This window comes from Syngnathus typhle, linkage group LG8, assembly GCF_033458585.1.
Source record: "Syngnathus typhle isolate RoL2023-S1 ecotype Sweden linkage group LG8, RoL_Styp_1.0, whole genome shotgun sequence".
Taxonomy (NCBI): Eukaryota; Metazoa; Chordata; class Actinopteri; order Syngnathiformes; family Syngnathidae; genus Syngnathus; species Syngnathus typhle.
Genome location: NC_083745.1, coordinates 6,826,559 through 6,842,831, shown reverse-complemented (window position 1 = coordinate 6,842,831; position 16,273 = coordinate 6,826,559). Strand labels below are relative to the sequence as shown.

General features: G+C 40.4%; 1 protein-coding gene across 1 annotated transcript in view; it reads left to right on the top strand.

Annotated features, from left to right (window-relative positions):
• Positions 1-14,680: 14,680 nt before the first annotated feature.
• The window catches only part of LOC133158493 (Kv channel-interacting protein 2-like), a 55,428-nt gene continuing 53,835 nt past the window's right edge, over positions 14,681-16,273 (top strand). The window contains exon 1 of the mRNA XM_061285739.1: positions 14,681-14,927. Within this exon, the coding sequence (XP_061141723.1) occupies positions 14,858-14,927 (70 nt within the window). The 5' untranslated portion in view covers positions 14,681-14,857. The remainder of the gene's footprint in view (positions 14,928-16,273) is intronic.

The following is a 16,273-nucleotide window of genomic DNA, read 5'->3' as shown; positions in this document are numbered from 1 at the left end:
AAAGACTTTGCTTTTAAAGTTTTCCCGACATTTTTTTCTGCATTTAACAGAAACATTACGTTTTTATGCTATTACAAACTGTTAATTTGAACTGTTCATAAGTCACTCCTCCACACCTTGGGTCACAGTATGTTTTGTGTGGTGAAGTGTTATGTTTGTATTATGTTATCAAACTACTTGACGATGAGTAAATCACGTGATCCTTCATCCGTGATTAATTCATAAAGTCGAGAAATCATGCTCGCAAAAAGTAAAATTCCTTTTTTTTCTAACTTTGCAAACAGTGTTGTGTTGAGCCTGACATTTAGATTCTCATCTTTTATTCAGTGTAAACATTAGCTTCCTGTTGAATGGTCCAAAAGTGGTCCTAAGAGAAAGGTTTGTCTCGTTAGCAGTTTAATGTCCTCCCTCACCAGCTGAGGAAAACTTCCGTCTCTCCGTGTTGTCGGATGCTAACAGCGAGATTATTATTGCCAGTATTACTTGTTGCTGGAAAAAGGGCACATGAGAGCAGAAACACAGAAACAAAACAGTTATTATTAGAGCTATAAAACTTCAACTATAGGCTGAGGGGTGCTTCAAAACAAAGCCGATGCCCTTGCTGACATTTTACTAATACTATAATAACCCAACAACCAAACTAGACCAAAAGACTACCGAAAATCGTAATCAGTCGCAAATCCAGTTCTCGAAAATGACTGGGATTGCATAATGACTTGATTTTTTTTTTTCTAGGTTTTTTTCTTTGGGAGTGCAAAAATCCTCGTGGGCTATTTGTAAGACAGCAGTTGTGTTGAACACAACACAAGCATATTCACCACTGCAAAAACATTTGCTTCTGCAGCCCTTTCCTGTTGAGTGAATCCCCATTGCCGGACTTGGCAGCACAAAGACGGGTAGCAGGTGCAGCCCGGCGACCCGCTCTGGTAAACACTTCATTCAAACTGGCGGGGAAGCCTCTCTGGATCAGACCCTGCATCAGCAAGCTTCTTCCTATGCTTGGAAAACACGTACATGCTTGCCATGTGTCACAAAGTGGACTCCCTCTACTGTTTGCTACTCTCTGGAAGAAACTCAGCACTGCATGGTGCTTGTAATTGACTGCCTCCTACTTTGAGATAGCATCACATTTATCTGTTGACAGATCAATATAAAGCTATTAATCAAATTGATCAACGCGTGCCAGCGCCTTTAATTGTAAACTTGCCTCAATAAAACAACGTCTAACTCGCAATCCATCCTCCCTGAAGCGAAGCTTGCGTCGCTTGTGTGTACTTTGATCGATCACTAGTGGCGCCCAGGCTGGGTTTTAAAATTCAAGAGAGCTCTCGCAGATCAATAAACATCTGGCTGACCACAAGAGCTCCGTAAAGTGCCACAAACGAAGCTAGATTTACTTTACATGGACTGACATGTACAGTAGATAAAAGTGAAACGTACAACATTACAGCAAGCGATAACTTTTGGTTCCTTTTGCAATTAAGCGTGTGCCATTGTAAAGGTTACCCTGCAAGTGATGACGCAAGAAAATAATTGATTATGTATACAGTATACTGTGGCGCCTTGCAGGGCTGATGCAGCCCCAATGCATAATGGGAGTGTGAGATGGTGGCTGTGCTCAGCGTCATATAAAAAGTGAATACATGTCTTGTCTGACACATCGGTTGCCTATTATTGTAGCATGAGAGGAATTGCTGCGCATTGCAACGTTATTATTTTTAAATAGGTTAAGATTTGTTATCATTCACTTTCTAAATTAATTTCTAAAATAATTTCTAAAGCAGCAATCCAGATAGGCCTGAAATTTCACTTGGGAAGTCAACTGTTTAACTCCAATACAGAAATAGCCATGTGCCCTTTGGTGTGCCACTTTGTCACGTGTTTTAGTTTTTTTTATTTAAGTCGGTATTCTTAAAATTGGAGTGACCTGTGCAAGAAAGCAAAGCAAATGCACATATTAAAAATGCATATGGGGAGTGAGGTGGTGGTGTGTGTCAATGTGTGTCCTCTCGTGTGTGTTTGTGTGTTTTGTCACCACACTGGAACTTTTTCGTAATCGTACTTGAAACACAAAAGAGAGCAAAGCTGTTCCATTATTCAAATATTTGCCCTAACCCCTTACCACAGTTGACGTGCACTTGTTTGTGATTTGGGAACTGATTGTGTTGACAATTCTTTAAGGTCCACCGTCCCTCTTTAGTGTTTGACACTTTTGGGAAAAAATCCTCCTCTTATGTGGCTGCCGTCAGGGCAAAGGGACAGAAAGTCTCCCGCCAGTTCTTATCAAGCCTTTCACTTAAAGTCCACTCATAGTTCTAAACTTGCATAACGTCTTGTATTAAAGATGAGTCCAAAAATCCATGAAATAGTCATGAACGGGGACCGTAGTCTCAACCCTGTTTGTCTCAAATGGGCTCCAAATAGACCAATTCAAAACCTAAAGGTAATATGCGTGAATATAAAAGCCTCTCTAAGAATTGGAGCAGAAATACTAATATTGGAAGTACGCAAGTTCAGAGACTGAAAAAAAAATGTGAATGATCTCATATCCTTTTTTTTTTTAGATACCTAGACTCCATTTGACTCCATGGTTTGAGGTTTATGCTTTTGATTTATGATAAAGGTATTTTTTGCAAGGGGATACAAGCTTATGAAAGTAGAACCTTGAGGCCTCATAAGAAGCCTCTGCCTGCAAATGTTGCAAACACAGATGGTGCGCTTCACCTCAGAGGCCAATCTAACCTGTCTTGGCTTATTGAGAACATCCGCTGTTGACTTCAGCCTCTTGAAATATTCAAGTTCTGCCTTATTTTAGTGCTTTGAGATTTTACATTATTTTTATTTATTTATTGTCATTTAGATTTAAATCCTGAATTGAAGTGATTGGGGGGTTGGGGCACCATGTATTTTGAAAATCTTTGACAGACAAGATATGTCACGCAACATATAGAACTTGACAAGTTTGAGACAGCAAAAATGAGTGATAGAATGCAAACTTTAATTGTTATGTCACATTTATCACTAACAAGCTTTTGTGACTATGCACATCGACTGTTTGAGTGTGTGGGGCGGGATTTGCAAAGCGATGCAGGTACATGCTACCCTGGATATTAAGCGCTGATCACAACATTTTCATACACTTCTATTTTTAGGCTCTCTGCTTCATATAGCAGTGCTTCAAATAACCCGAGAGACAGTCTCGTTCATGAGCAGCCTCTGTGAAATGAACTTTTTAATGGTGTAACCTAACCATGAGTTTTTTGTGTGGAAATGTTTTAAGGAAGCATCTATCAACTTTTAGCCAACTCATTCTGCTGATTTTAATAGACTATATCAAATCTACTTACACATTTTTTGACACGGTTTTAATGCACAATTAATTATACACTGGCATAGCCAGTAGTGAATTAGTTTTTTCCCCAGACATTTCAGAAACTTGCATTGTAGGTTAATTGAAAAGCCTAATTCAGTGAGTGTTACTTCCAAAAAGATCAACTAAATCACTAAAGTTGACATCTATTCAACCAAGACATAAAGAATTTTACACAACAAAATAAAAATAAATAGTGGAACCTCAGATGATGAACTTAATTTGGTCCAAAACATGATCACATTTTTTTTATTTTTTTTTATTCTACTCTATGAGGTCCGACATCATCTCCAACTATCACCTATATACTCTTGCCCAAATAAAACCAGTCTTGCCTTCATGTTAACAAACTGGTGGACATTGTTCTCTTAGTAACCTTATCTTTTTGGGAAAAAAAAAAAAGTTACAACCCCACACGGCATTTCTGGTGCTGGCGGAAAAATCTTTGAGGAGAACTTCAAGGCAGTACTTCTGTCCTACTTCTAATTACTATTCATGGTTTAAAAACGATCTGATGTTTTGACACTATGCGTGACATCTCACAAAGGCTTTCCAGGATTTCCATCATACAACATATGATCTGTTCTTATGAGTCACGTATTGTTATATTGCCTATCACTGGCTCATTATAATGTGAACATTCTCTGCCTCAGTGTCGTTTCGGGTCCACGCTTTGCTATTTTGACATCCCCCTCCCCTCCTGCTGGGAGATTAATTAGCCGTCTACCTCTGAGATCGGCGTAGGTGGCTCTTGGCATCTTTCACCCTCATCTCTCGCTCTCTTTCGGTTTGTTCTTTTGTACTCGTTGTGTCTGGCGGATGAGATACCGCAGCGATGGAAGATACTTTGAATTCTTCCCGTTAGCTAAAGAGTAATTGGTTCTGTCATTTTGCCAGAGCTAAATTTGACAGATGTCTTCTTGCTGTTCCTTCAGAGGCAACATGTAGAACGGGTTACTTCATTCATATTCGATGCTGTATGTACAAAGGATGTTGCGGCACATGGGTCACCAAAGAAAAATCTTTGTTGATAAAAGGATCAATAACTCCGCTGGAGGACGTTACATGAAATGCTGCCCTGATTTGTGTCTCAGAAAAAAAACTGAAAGGGAACATGGCAGTCAGAACCATTAGCGGAAGAGTACTTAAAATACTGCTTTGCATAATATTCCCTGCCTTTTTATTCCTGCTTAACTAAAAGTGCTGGCTTTAAAATGTAACGTTTTACAGGCGAGGATCCAAATCATTTGCCGAGCAATTTGGAGAGGATATACCACTGGATAATCTTTAAGAGACATTCAACAATTGCTCACTTTGGTTGTAAGGAGAGAGAAAGAAATTCAAATCCAATCTGATTGCTGAAATCTACTTCGGCATTTTCTTAGAAGCCTGCATAATGAGGAAAAATCATCACATGCAAATATGTAGTTTCTGTACTCCAATGTCATTCACTTTGCATGACCAAACCTGAAATATTCATGTTTACTCTGACTGCAAAAATGCTTTTAAGAGCTGAACCTGTATAAAAATTGCCAGGGCAGCACTTTCTTCTGCATTTAACTGACATTCAGCTGAAAGTGTCAAATAAATCTATGGGCCCAATGTTTCAAAACAATGACTCTGCTAATCAACATTGAAATACAGTCTCCTCCATTTTGTGTCATGTTGCCACTTGATTTTCTTCCTTTCAAATTTGTATGAGTGATGTCATCAGATGCCACAATAATCTTAAATGAATGACTTGAAGGTACCACTACGTTGGATTGGATTGTCCTATATGGTTAAGGTCTTCATCCCATAGCTGTGTCACAATTATCGATTTGACTCTAGTGCTTTTCTCCCTTGATGGAACTCTGCTATCCATTCAAATTTTACTCAAGGCCTTTGGTGGTCAGCATCCATAGATAGTCAGACCACATGCAAACAAGCAAAAATGCTGTCGTCTCCAAACCCGTGAGGGATTTGTGTGGGAACAATTGCTACAAACGTGGTTGAGGACACGGCAGGGCAACATGTAAGTACATTTATTAAAATAAATAAAGGTCATCGTTCGTTCTCGCTGTTATATGAAGAATGGAAAACATTCCAAATGCTGTCAGATGTTGATAAATGACTCGCCAGTGCATTTTTGTTTTCGCCATGAAATAAGAGCCTTGGTGAAGGAGTGCGTGTGTCGTACCCAAAGGCCAGCGAGCATGTTTAGCGAGTAAATGTCATGTGTAAATGGTTCGATCACGCGTCCCTCCCTCCACCTACGCCATGCCATTTCAGCTCGTATTGGCCTCAGGCCGTCGGGGGTTTGGCATGTTGCTCATGTGATTCCACGACTGACAGCTTGGACTGACCCCCCCAACCCCCCGCATCCCCTTGGAGACTAACTGGATGGCTCTGGATGCTTTGTTCCTTCCGCACAAACAAAACAGGAAAATCACTGAATTGTTTTTTCCCGTTTCGACTCAACTATAAAACGTCAAATTAACTGTAATTGACAGTATTGCGGTATTTTGCCAATATCAAGATGCAAACATATTTAGAATGCACAATTGTCAACAATTCCTTAATTGAAAAAGGAACACGCGTGTATTAATCAATACACCCTTAAAAAAGTTGACCCAGCTTCCTGGGTTGGTCCAATTTTTAACTCAGCAATTTTAAGGGTGTACCCTTTACAGTCAATTATCTTCATATTTTATAGTCCCGGCCCTACTACACAGTAATAATATTCAGTAGCGGCTGGTAAAATGAGAAACATGACACAAATGAGCACCTTGTTCCACATTATCCTGTAGGTCAATCCTTATCATGTTGAGCGTAAGACTTCCTCCTAAAAGCAAACACCACTTCGGACGTGATCTAGTCAGGAAGAGCTCATGAAAGCGCCATCATTCCTCTCGCGGTATGTCACAGCTTAGTGACCTGCTGCCACTTTCCTATCGGTTCCCTCGCTCCCACATCCATGTGTAATTGTCTGCTGCGCAGAGGGGAGGCTTCCCACTCCTGTGGCTCATTTATCAGGAGGAGGGGGGGATGCCTGCACTCTATTGGCCTCCCGGGGGATGACAGCAAGCCGGTGAAGGAATGGTGACGGGAAACACGTGATGGACTTTCTACTCACAGGAGATGTTCAATGGGAGGGCTGGTCTGATTAGGAAGTTTTGGGTCACTGACCAAGTGGCCATACACACAGTCTGATGATATTCAATACAAAAGCTGTGCCACATAATGTATCTTGCCTTTCACCACTCATATCGCCGCAGATGCAATAATAAGGCAGAAACACTCAGTTTTGTCTCAATCGGGCCACTTGGGGCTCTATGTAAAAAGAATGACTCAAACACGGGATGTAGATAAGAGAAAAAGTAGCCTGTGGCTACAAGTAGACATATAGATGACATGTTAGGTCTTGTTTGCTGAGCTGTTTTTCTTGAATTCAGTGCCAGCCCAGTTCAAATGGATGTGACGTCTATAGTCGTCAATGGCATAAAGGTAAATCAAATCAAATACAAGCCAGGTTTTTAGAAAACACCATTGACCGGGACAGGTGAAACGACTTACTTGATCAAGTCAGGTAATTGTTAATGCGACCGCATCGCTGTGTAGCTGTTACCCGTGGGCCTCGTGGCCCTTCTTGGTTGAAAGGGAAGGGACGGATAGCGGCTGCGGTAGCTCAACTCCATCAATTTACCACTACTTCAGGCAATCCCTTGACCACCTCTGTGACAAATTGCCTCTTCAATTCAGTTTGGATTGGGTGTTGGCAAACAACTACTTATGTAGTCCTGGAGCGTGTGTGTGCAGTTACAGTATGTTTTGAGCCAATGGAGAGTAGTCACTATCGTCTCTCTTCTTATGATGAACAGGGAGAGTAAGGATGAAACGGAGATCTTAATTTAAAAAAAATATTTAATTAATGATTGTGTTTAAAAGGGACAATGTGGCACATGTTTCATTTGTGGCACTTCCATTTTGTTTTGTCATGTTAGTTGAAGTACTGTAGTTTGTTCATCATTGCTTTTCCACATCTTTGTTTTTTCTTTCTAATTTCCATTTCCTCCCTCCTCCGCCTTAGGTTAGCTGCATTTTATTTCCATTATTTTTCCCCACCGCATTCGCTCATTCCTATTCTCTGCCTTTCTGTCGACTTCCTCTCAGTCTATCAGAGGCAAAGTCAGTCGAGTCAGAGGGCAGGTCATCTTTACGCAGACCTCTTTAAATTAATCTGCATGTATTTGTGTTTACGTATAGGTGTGTATTTATTTCTTACTGCTTATAATTTTCATACTTGGGAATATGATATTTAAAAATCCTTAAAACCTTAACGCTTCAATTGTACGCGGTAAGATTTATTGGGCGTGTGTACGGGTGCATATGTGTTATTGTGGGATGTTTGCGTGAGGTCGAGGGGTGGGGGGCTCCAGCAACACATTTTGTGCTGTCAAAGCACATTGCATGTGAGTGATTACCTGTCATGGCAAGTGTAGAGCTCTGCTTACTCCCCTATCACATCACGACTGCCTTTAACATTCTCATCACTCTCTTGCTCTTTATCTTGCTTTTTACACCACTGACAGTCCTCCTTTGTTTTTCTCTCACTCTCTTTTTCTAGGGCAAATAGTAGCTTACATGCCCAAAAATTGCTGTCTTGTTTTCTTCACTCACTCGTTGGGTAGTTTTGGATTTTGAGGAGGTTGGGTTACTGTTATCCAAAGTTAAGGGGCAAGGATAGCTCAGGGGGTCCACAAGAATAAACCCCCAAAAATCACTCATAATAATAATAATAATAATAATAATAATAATAATAATAATAATAATAATAATAATAATAATAATAATAATAATAATAATAAACTCTATTGAAATCACTTAATTTCTTAATATATGGCTGACCATATAGGTTTGAAGGTTGGTGGATATCTGAGCCCATTTACCGAATTGAATTCCTTCATAGGAATTCAGCTGACTGGCAGTGAACTTGACCTAGGTATTCTTGAAAAACTGTAACTTGCGCACTTTCACCTCATGCTGGCAGCTGGATGACAATTGGATTCAGAAGCATCCAAACAGAGACATTTTGTTTGCTCCACTCTATGCAGCATTGGGAGCGATGAGTAGAATGTTGATGGACTGAAGTGAATTTATGTGGGCTAAAAATGGCCAAACCATCCTCGTAGACCTTAAGGGAATCAGTATTATCAAGGTCAGACTATCGAATACAGACCTTATCTAACATCACAAACACAAGGGATTCACAAGTGGGATTCTTGACTAATTCTGTCCCGCAAAGCCCATTTAGAGTTTTAACTACTAGGTCATTAAAAGGCACGCACAGGCGCACTATTAGCCAGCAAAAATCCTCGGGGCAAAAGTCGACGCGTTCAGACAATAGATGTGTCTAATTCCCTCGTGTTGCCATAAATTAAAATGAAGACTTTCTACCACTTTATAAGCGTATTGACCGCACAGTAAATGCCAGTCTCAAGTGGGACGACACGGCGAGATGAGGCCTTTATGGATGGCAAAAGCAACGCTGCATTGATTGCGCCATACACCAGCCTTTCAATCAATGTGTTACCATTTCTGAGCTGTTGACAAAGAATAATGAATATATGCAAATGGGGAGATTTTAAATATACATCTGCCCACTTGAGTGGCAACAGTTTATTTATTCAAACAGTTTGCCATCATTTTACTAAATGACGCTTGCTCTCTGAATGCAGCACTTGTCGCATATGATATCGCTGGTTGTGCACTATTACACCCAGTGTGCGTGCAAACATGTCTCCTATCAGTTTGACTTCACAAGCACATGCATCTTTGCCTTATTTGTATTTACAGCACCTGATTACCACTTGTGCGACTATCGAGCTTGTGACTTAAAACCGATACATTCACACACCAGAAAGGACGTGAGATACGCCTGCACCTGCTAAGGGGATCCAATACATTAACATCCTGATGTAACATTTTGCCTTTTTAAATATAATAAATGACCAACATAGTCTGAGTTGAGTTTTGCAATGATTTGTTATTGTCTTTGCTCGGAGTGATCTTGTTTTTAGTATCCAGTTAGACAATCAAATCCTAACAATTTAGTAATATTTTGGGTTGAAAATTATTTTTCTGTGCCTCACATGGATATACTTTCTAAATGCTTTTCAGGTTTTAAGCAAGATCACTTAAAAACATCTCACTCCTTTGGAGAATCACGATTTTACTGAATAACTCTCAGAGCAATAAATAACCATGACTTGGAATAGTCATGCTTACTCTATAGTGACTCAGGATCGACAAGACGAAAACAAGACTGTTAATCCTCTTTCCATAGCTGTTGGCGACAAGATTGTTTTGGGTGGATTAGTTTTATTCTGCTGTATTCTGGATAGTAAAGAGGATGAAATCCTGAGAATATTCAAATTTGCATTCATTTAATTACTCATACTGCCTTTGTTTGTGTATTCCATGTATTGCCATATCATTTCATATAGTATTCATCACAGGATGGGAGATGATTTTCTTCCTCGAGAAGCAAACACTTCATTTTGACAGATCATTAGCTCGACATTATCTTTCATTAGGCGCCTCGCCATTACTTATTCAACACTCCGAGGACGCTTGTGCACAATTACTGACATTCACACTCACACAATAGGAAAGCCATTCACGTCTAAGACTAAATTAGTAACTCAAGTGACACAATGCATTTGGCCATTTTTTGCGTGACTTGCAGGATTCATGTGACCTTAAGGGGCTTTGTGCTAACTAGGGACACTCAACTAAGATCATATAACATCTATGAAATCTATGTGTAATTTCCGACCTTGAATGCACAATTTCAAAATCAACCATAATGTCGCTGGGTAGGTAAATGAGCTCATTTACATGTAGGGCAGTAGAAGCAAGTCTGGCAAAAGCCAAACTGAGGCAGGGGTTTTACTTTCAGGACCTAGATTTGCCACCTTCGGTTATATAGACTTGTGCAAAACAATTTTCAAACGTCTAAGACGTCTAAGTTTGATTTCATCGAATCTTAACTATCGCAGTGCATGCAGGAAGTTCGCCAACCTGTAGACCACTGCTTAGTATAATTAAAAAAAAAGTGCTGTTTAATGATCTATATATGATTGTTTGCACTCCTATATATTATTATTATTATTGTTTGATCGTTCCCAAACTTTATCAAGTCACCCATTTTATATCAGAAAATTTCAGAGGACACCGCCGAGGAAAAATGTCCAAAAAGATATGAATATAATATTTGTAATGGATGAATAATAATTTTCTGAATAAACTAAGTTAAGTTGGATCATTTCCACCAGCACCCCTGATGATCTTTGGCGGTTCCACTGTACAGTCCCAATCACACGCGCACTATACAGATGGTCATGGTAATTGGCCGGGCAATATGTTTCACAGCAGATACAAGCATGCGGTGGTAGCGTTCAGATGGATGGATGCTTTTAGGAACCTCATCAGAGGAAGCGACTGCATCCTGATAATGCATCCCAACTCGCCACAATACAATAGTATCAGCAGCCACGCAACTTTTTTAAAAGCAGCCCTTGGCGATGTTAATGGGACAACACATTTGGGGGCTAAAGGCTGGCGCAGTTTATAGCCCACCAGACTCCATCCATCTGTCCTCTCGGCACATCGGCACTTTGCCTGTTAACGCTTTCCATCATATCCAGCATGTTCCCATAAGCCTTTACTCTCTATCCATCTCTCCAAAAGACTTTTTCTTTCTCCTGCCGCCCGTGCCATCTATCACATGTGTGACTTTATGGGTCCTCCCCTTACTGATGATTACTTAGCGGGCCGTAGAACCATTTGTGATTGTAAGTGATTGTCCGACACATTTGGGCTTTGTGTTCTGGGATGGAAAACAAGCGCAGGACAATTAATTGCGTTGACAGAAGCACAGCAATGATGTTAAAAGTCAGTCAGTGCAGATGACACCAAGTGACGTGATTAACAACCGTCATAGATTCCCCCGAGCGATTGTTTCATGGAGAAAACCAGATTCAGACTTTTTCCTTGTGTGTCTTTATGTGAATGATCTCGATTGGCTTCCACGGGCGCTTATAGTTTTTAAAGTCGGCAATCGTGAATAGAATCGAGGGACACTTCATTAAGTACACCTAGTCATAATTTAAGATGCATTTAAATTGAAAAAAATTCAAATGCATGTTGTTGGTTGATTGATGTTGATATTGAGTTTACACAGTGTGTTTATTATCTTTAGTAAAGTCAGGGTTGTAGGACACCCACTCAGTCACAAATCCCCATGTTACCAGCCGGATGTTTGCGCGCCTCTGTGCCCTGCTGTCTCGGAGGACATCTTTCAGGATAAAGGTGACATTAGGTGGCATCGCCCCGGCTGACACCGGTCACCTCCCGGGGAGGCCGTGCTCCGTTCAGAGCCACTCCACTGACAGCAATGTGAGATTACAAAAGAAAAATATTGACTCATGTAGCCGGGAAGCTTACGTTTGACTCAGCCTGAATGGAAATATCATGTTGTGGTGTCAGAGAGGATATGGCGTGACTGCTGGATGTGCGCTAATGAGCGCAATGAGGGGAAATGAAGTGCAAAGTCACTTCAGATTAAACTCAAGTGAACACAATGTGGCAATGTTGTGTAGAAAAACCGGCCATCCTCCCATGGCAATGCAAGAGGAAAAACATGTGTCGCCAAGAGTGCGGCTGTGCTTATTAGAGCTGTATATAACACGTGGCATTTACGTGCTGGAGGGACAAAAGAATCCTTAGACAGTGCCTCCCTGAAGATGGAGTTTGTATTTATAAATGGTGGTATTTAAATGTGCATTATTATTAATTAGGAGGAAGAGGTCCAATTGATCTTTTCCTGTGTGAAAAGGGTCTCTGGAGGGAACCTTGTGTAAGCATAGTTTGCCATTCAGGTCATCTTTTCCTCTGTCATGCAGCTCAAATAAAAAAAAAAGACGGTTTGAATATGCACAAGGTGAGGAAAAGACGTCTAGTTTGAAAGAAGAAGATGGATTAATCACAAGGACTTCTTGGGGACTTAATTTGATTGACAGTCATTGAACTCCAATCAGACCTTCATTGAGCATTTATAAAGGTGACGTTTCTGCTGCCCTCCATGTCTCCAAATGACAGACATTTTCAAGATGAGCGTATCACTTTGCTTTATGACTCTGAGCCACCGTTTTGGTCTTCCTTAATTTAAATACAAAAATCACCCAGGATACAATCATACAAAGCTATTGAAGACTGTTTTGCATTCGTCATTTTCATCTGTGTTTGTGCACGTTGGTGTGCTTGCATGTTGTCAGTCAGTCAGTCTCGGCGGACATCTGCAGTCTCTCAGGCGCTGACGGCTGAGGCCAAAGTGACAGCTCAGTGCTGGAGGACAGTGTCTTCAGCCAATAATGAAACCAAATGAAAAGTGTTGTTCACGCATTTGAGGTGCTTTTTAACGCCGCTTACCAAGGAGATTTTCACTCTTTATTTCGGGAAGGTGTGGGAGGGGGCACCAAAATACCACCAGTGACAGCCATTGGGATAGTGATCATTCTTTTCTGCTGATGCTGCATTCAATATTCTGGGGCACCCACAAAAAAAAAAAAGCTTTCTTAACCACAATGATTTGTCACTGTCGAGAACAAAACATGTTCCCGTAGGAATTTAATTGAATGTCAATCATGTTTGAAATAAAACATGTTTGAGTGGTATCCAATATATTGTGTCACTTGTTTTGAAGTTGCAACTGCCTTAGAGTTTTCTCTTATTTCTTGGATCGAGGTAGAGGTGATTAAAGACTTGATTTGAATGCACAAACACGCATATTTTCACTTTAAGGCTCTCAGTAGTGATTTGTGCTCTTAATATTCATAGTTCAATGCCAAGGGCAGGTGACTCACCTTGAAGGTGCGCTAAGAGCCAAAGGGTACATCTCAATTCTTTGATGCATGATCCTTCACCTTCTTCTTCCTCTATTCCCTCTTTCCACTCAAACTTAAATTTCAGACTTTTTACCAAGCATCCCTAAACTTAACTAAGAGTTTTCATATTCATCTAATTTACTATACGTACATTTATATTATATATATAGACCATTGGTAATAAAATACGATGTATTTTAATAAAAGTGGGTGCTTTGTGTGAATCCACTGTCAAGTTTCATCATAAATCCTTCATCAGGCATGCTGCAGTCTCAGACGGCCGCCTCATCACCGACTCTCTTATTCTCCTCATTTGCCGCGTGTATCATCAAATCCCCTCCAACGCGACGTAAATCGATCTAACGGCATCCCCTCGTCCTTGCCTTCATTTAAAATCTGGCTCTCCTCATCTCATTTTATTCAGCGCGGACAGAAATCCAATCAGTGTCCAATCGACCATATCTGTGAAATATTTTGTTGGTTTTGGTTGACAGGAAAATGGAAGCCCTTTGGTTATTGAGGGCCTCTTGTTTATCAGAAATAGACAAAATCCGAATGAGGGGAACTTTCAGAAATGAGTTGCCTCATTCTATGCTGTGCTTTGATGATTCAAAAGAATATTTTTGTAGTTCCACACTTTGTGGTCAGCAATGATATTTTGGGTGAAAAGAGGTTCAATGCGTTCACACTAGTCAAATGCTCCAGAGTCAAATCTTTGTAATGTTTCATGAGATGGTTGGAGATTTAGAAGTGTCTGGTGATGCTCTCCGTGAAGTCTTGACATTTTATTTGTCTATCAGTAAAAAGCATAAATGTAAACAAAGTCTGCACAGTCGAGGAGCCACACACACTGGCGCCACCTTGGCACATTTTTCTACATGCTCGTGTGAGGTGGTTGCAACATAAAACAGAGCAATAGCTAATTAGGAAGCATGTGCCGTTGCCGAGATCATTAGTTGAGAAGCAATTGATGAAAGTCAGTGTAACATCTCTTAGTGTGCAACTACAATTAAGACACCAAAAACACTATCATCTCCTCACAAAGGTCACAAATTGCACCGAGATTTTACAATTATTCCTCATTTGCTATTTTTTGATGGAAGCAAACCTCATCACAGAAAAAAAATCAACTATATGTGAAGGTGCACTTTTTGACATTCTATTAGGGAATGCGCGTGGTGATTTTGTGGATAAACAAATAGGTCAAATATAATAAAATGTGGCTGAAGAAAGGTTTGGAATGCAGAATTGTTCATTTTTGTGCAGTTGTCCGTGGTTGGGAGAGACGGGCTTGTTTTGTCGACCTCGTGCGCGCGCGCGTAACGCTAGTGAGGGCGGTCGCAGACGCGCGCACGGCTCACTCGGCACAAGACGCACGCAGAGAAGACGGGCAATTGCACGGATTGGGTTTTGAAGCTTCATGGATCGGGAAATGAAGCTCGTTAACAGGTGTACGCAATTCGCATAAGACAAATTTAAAATACCCTCCATTGGGGAACCAGGCAACAGTTTTCCTCCTTTTCCTGGCGCGCTCGTCGGAAGACTAGAATAAAAAAAAAGAATGAAGAACAAAAACCGAGAAAGCTTGACCGACTCCCGAGACCTGGATGGTTCGTACGACCCGCTGACGGGTGAGTGCTTTCAGCCTTTGGGCCACCGCCGGGTGTCGTTTGCTGTGTCAAAGATTCAATATGTTTTCTGCAAGTCCTCCTAATAAACTCCAGGGATGCTGAGCGCTCATAACCTGTGTTGCACAAGTTTTTAAATTGACATACGGCCACTTGGTGGTTGGCTGCATATAGTTCAGAGGTTGGAGGTTCAAATATGTGCTCACATGTGGAGTTTGCATCTTTTTCCTCTTTCCAGTGTTTGGCCTCCCACGTTCCCAAAATATCATTCATTGGTTAATTGGTTCATTGTCCGTTATTTGTCAATGCGGCAAATGCCCAGTGATTATATGCCCAGTGATTTACCAATCCAGGGTGGATCATACCTAGTCATTAATTAATTGAGAACTGATTTATTTATTTATTTTAAAGGTAATTTTCCCATAGGAAATAATGTCAATCTTGTAAGATATGTATTTTCATTTTTTTTCACCTTCTGAGCAAACGTTTTTCAACTTGTGACTTTCTTATTTAGAAGAGAAGCCCATGTAGGCAGAAAACATGTTCCCCCTTTTATCAATGAACCGCATACAGACCCATTGTCATAAAATTTCTGATGATAAAAGTAACAATTATAAAAAGCAATAAATTGATTAATCATGCCCATTGCTACTTTTTACTCCAATATGGTGACTTCCTATAACAATTGCATTGAAGGGATGATGAAACTATATTGAATCTGTTGCATGTGTTTGTTTGTGTTATGTTGGTGACTGCTGTGAACAATTTGATTTGTGATTGTTGCTGACCAGGCTGAGTGGTGGTAGTGGTGGGGTGGGGGGGGGCATTGCTTTGGTTTTCACAAAGATAAACGGTAAGATGCCTGGAATTATTTGTTTACGCTTTGACTTGAAACTCATTAATCGGCTGAAGCTTTTTATCCGTGGACTAGAAATAAATAAATCCTAAATCATTCTTCCCTCAGAAAATGGCTATGAATGCTACGAAAGGCTGTTATAGAAAAACATTTTTTTGTTTTATATTAAATTTTATAATCCTGACAGCTGAGTCGTATGGGAGTATGTTGGAGCACTGCCTTGGTGAGCTAGCTGTGTTTTTCAACACTTCTTGCGCTAAGGCTTTAGAAAATTCTCTACACTAGTAGACAGAAATGTCATAAAAAACATTTACAGGTGGATGCATAGCATCGTACCTCATGCATCAAGTGAAAAGGCATTTCATTGTTCTGCCTGTCACTGAACATCACAGGCATAGATAGATGAACAAAGATGCATTGTTTGCAGTAAATCGATAAAAATTTTCAGACCAATTATGTGAGACTAGGTCATTTCCTGCAGCACGCCTGATGA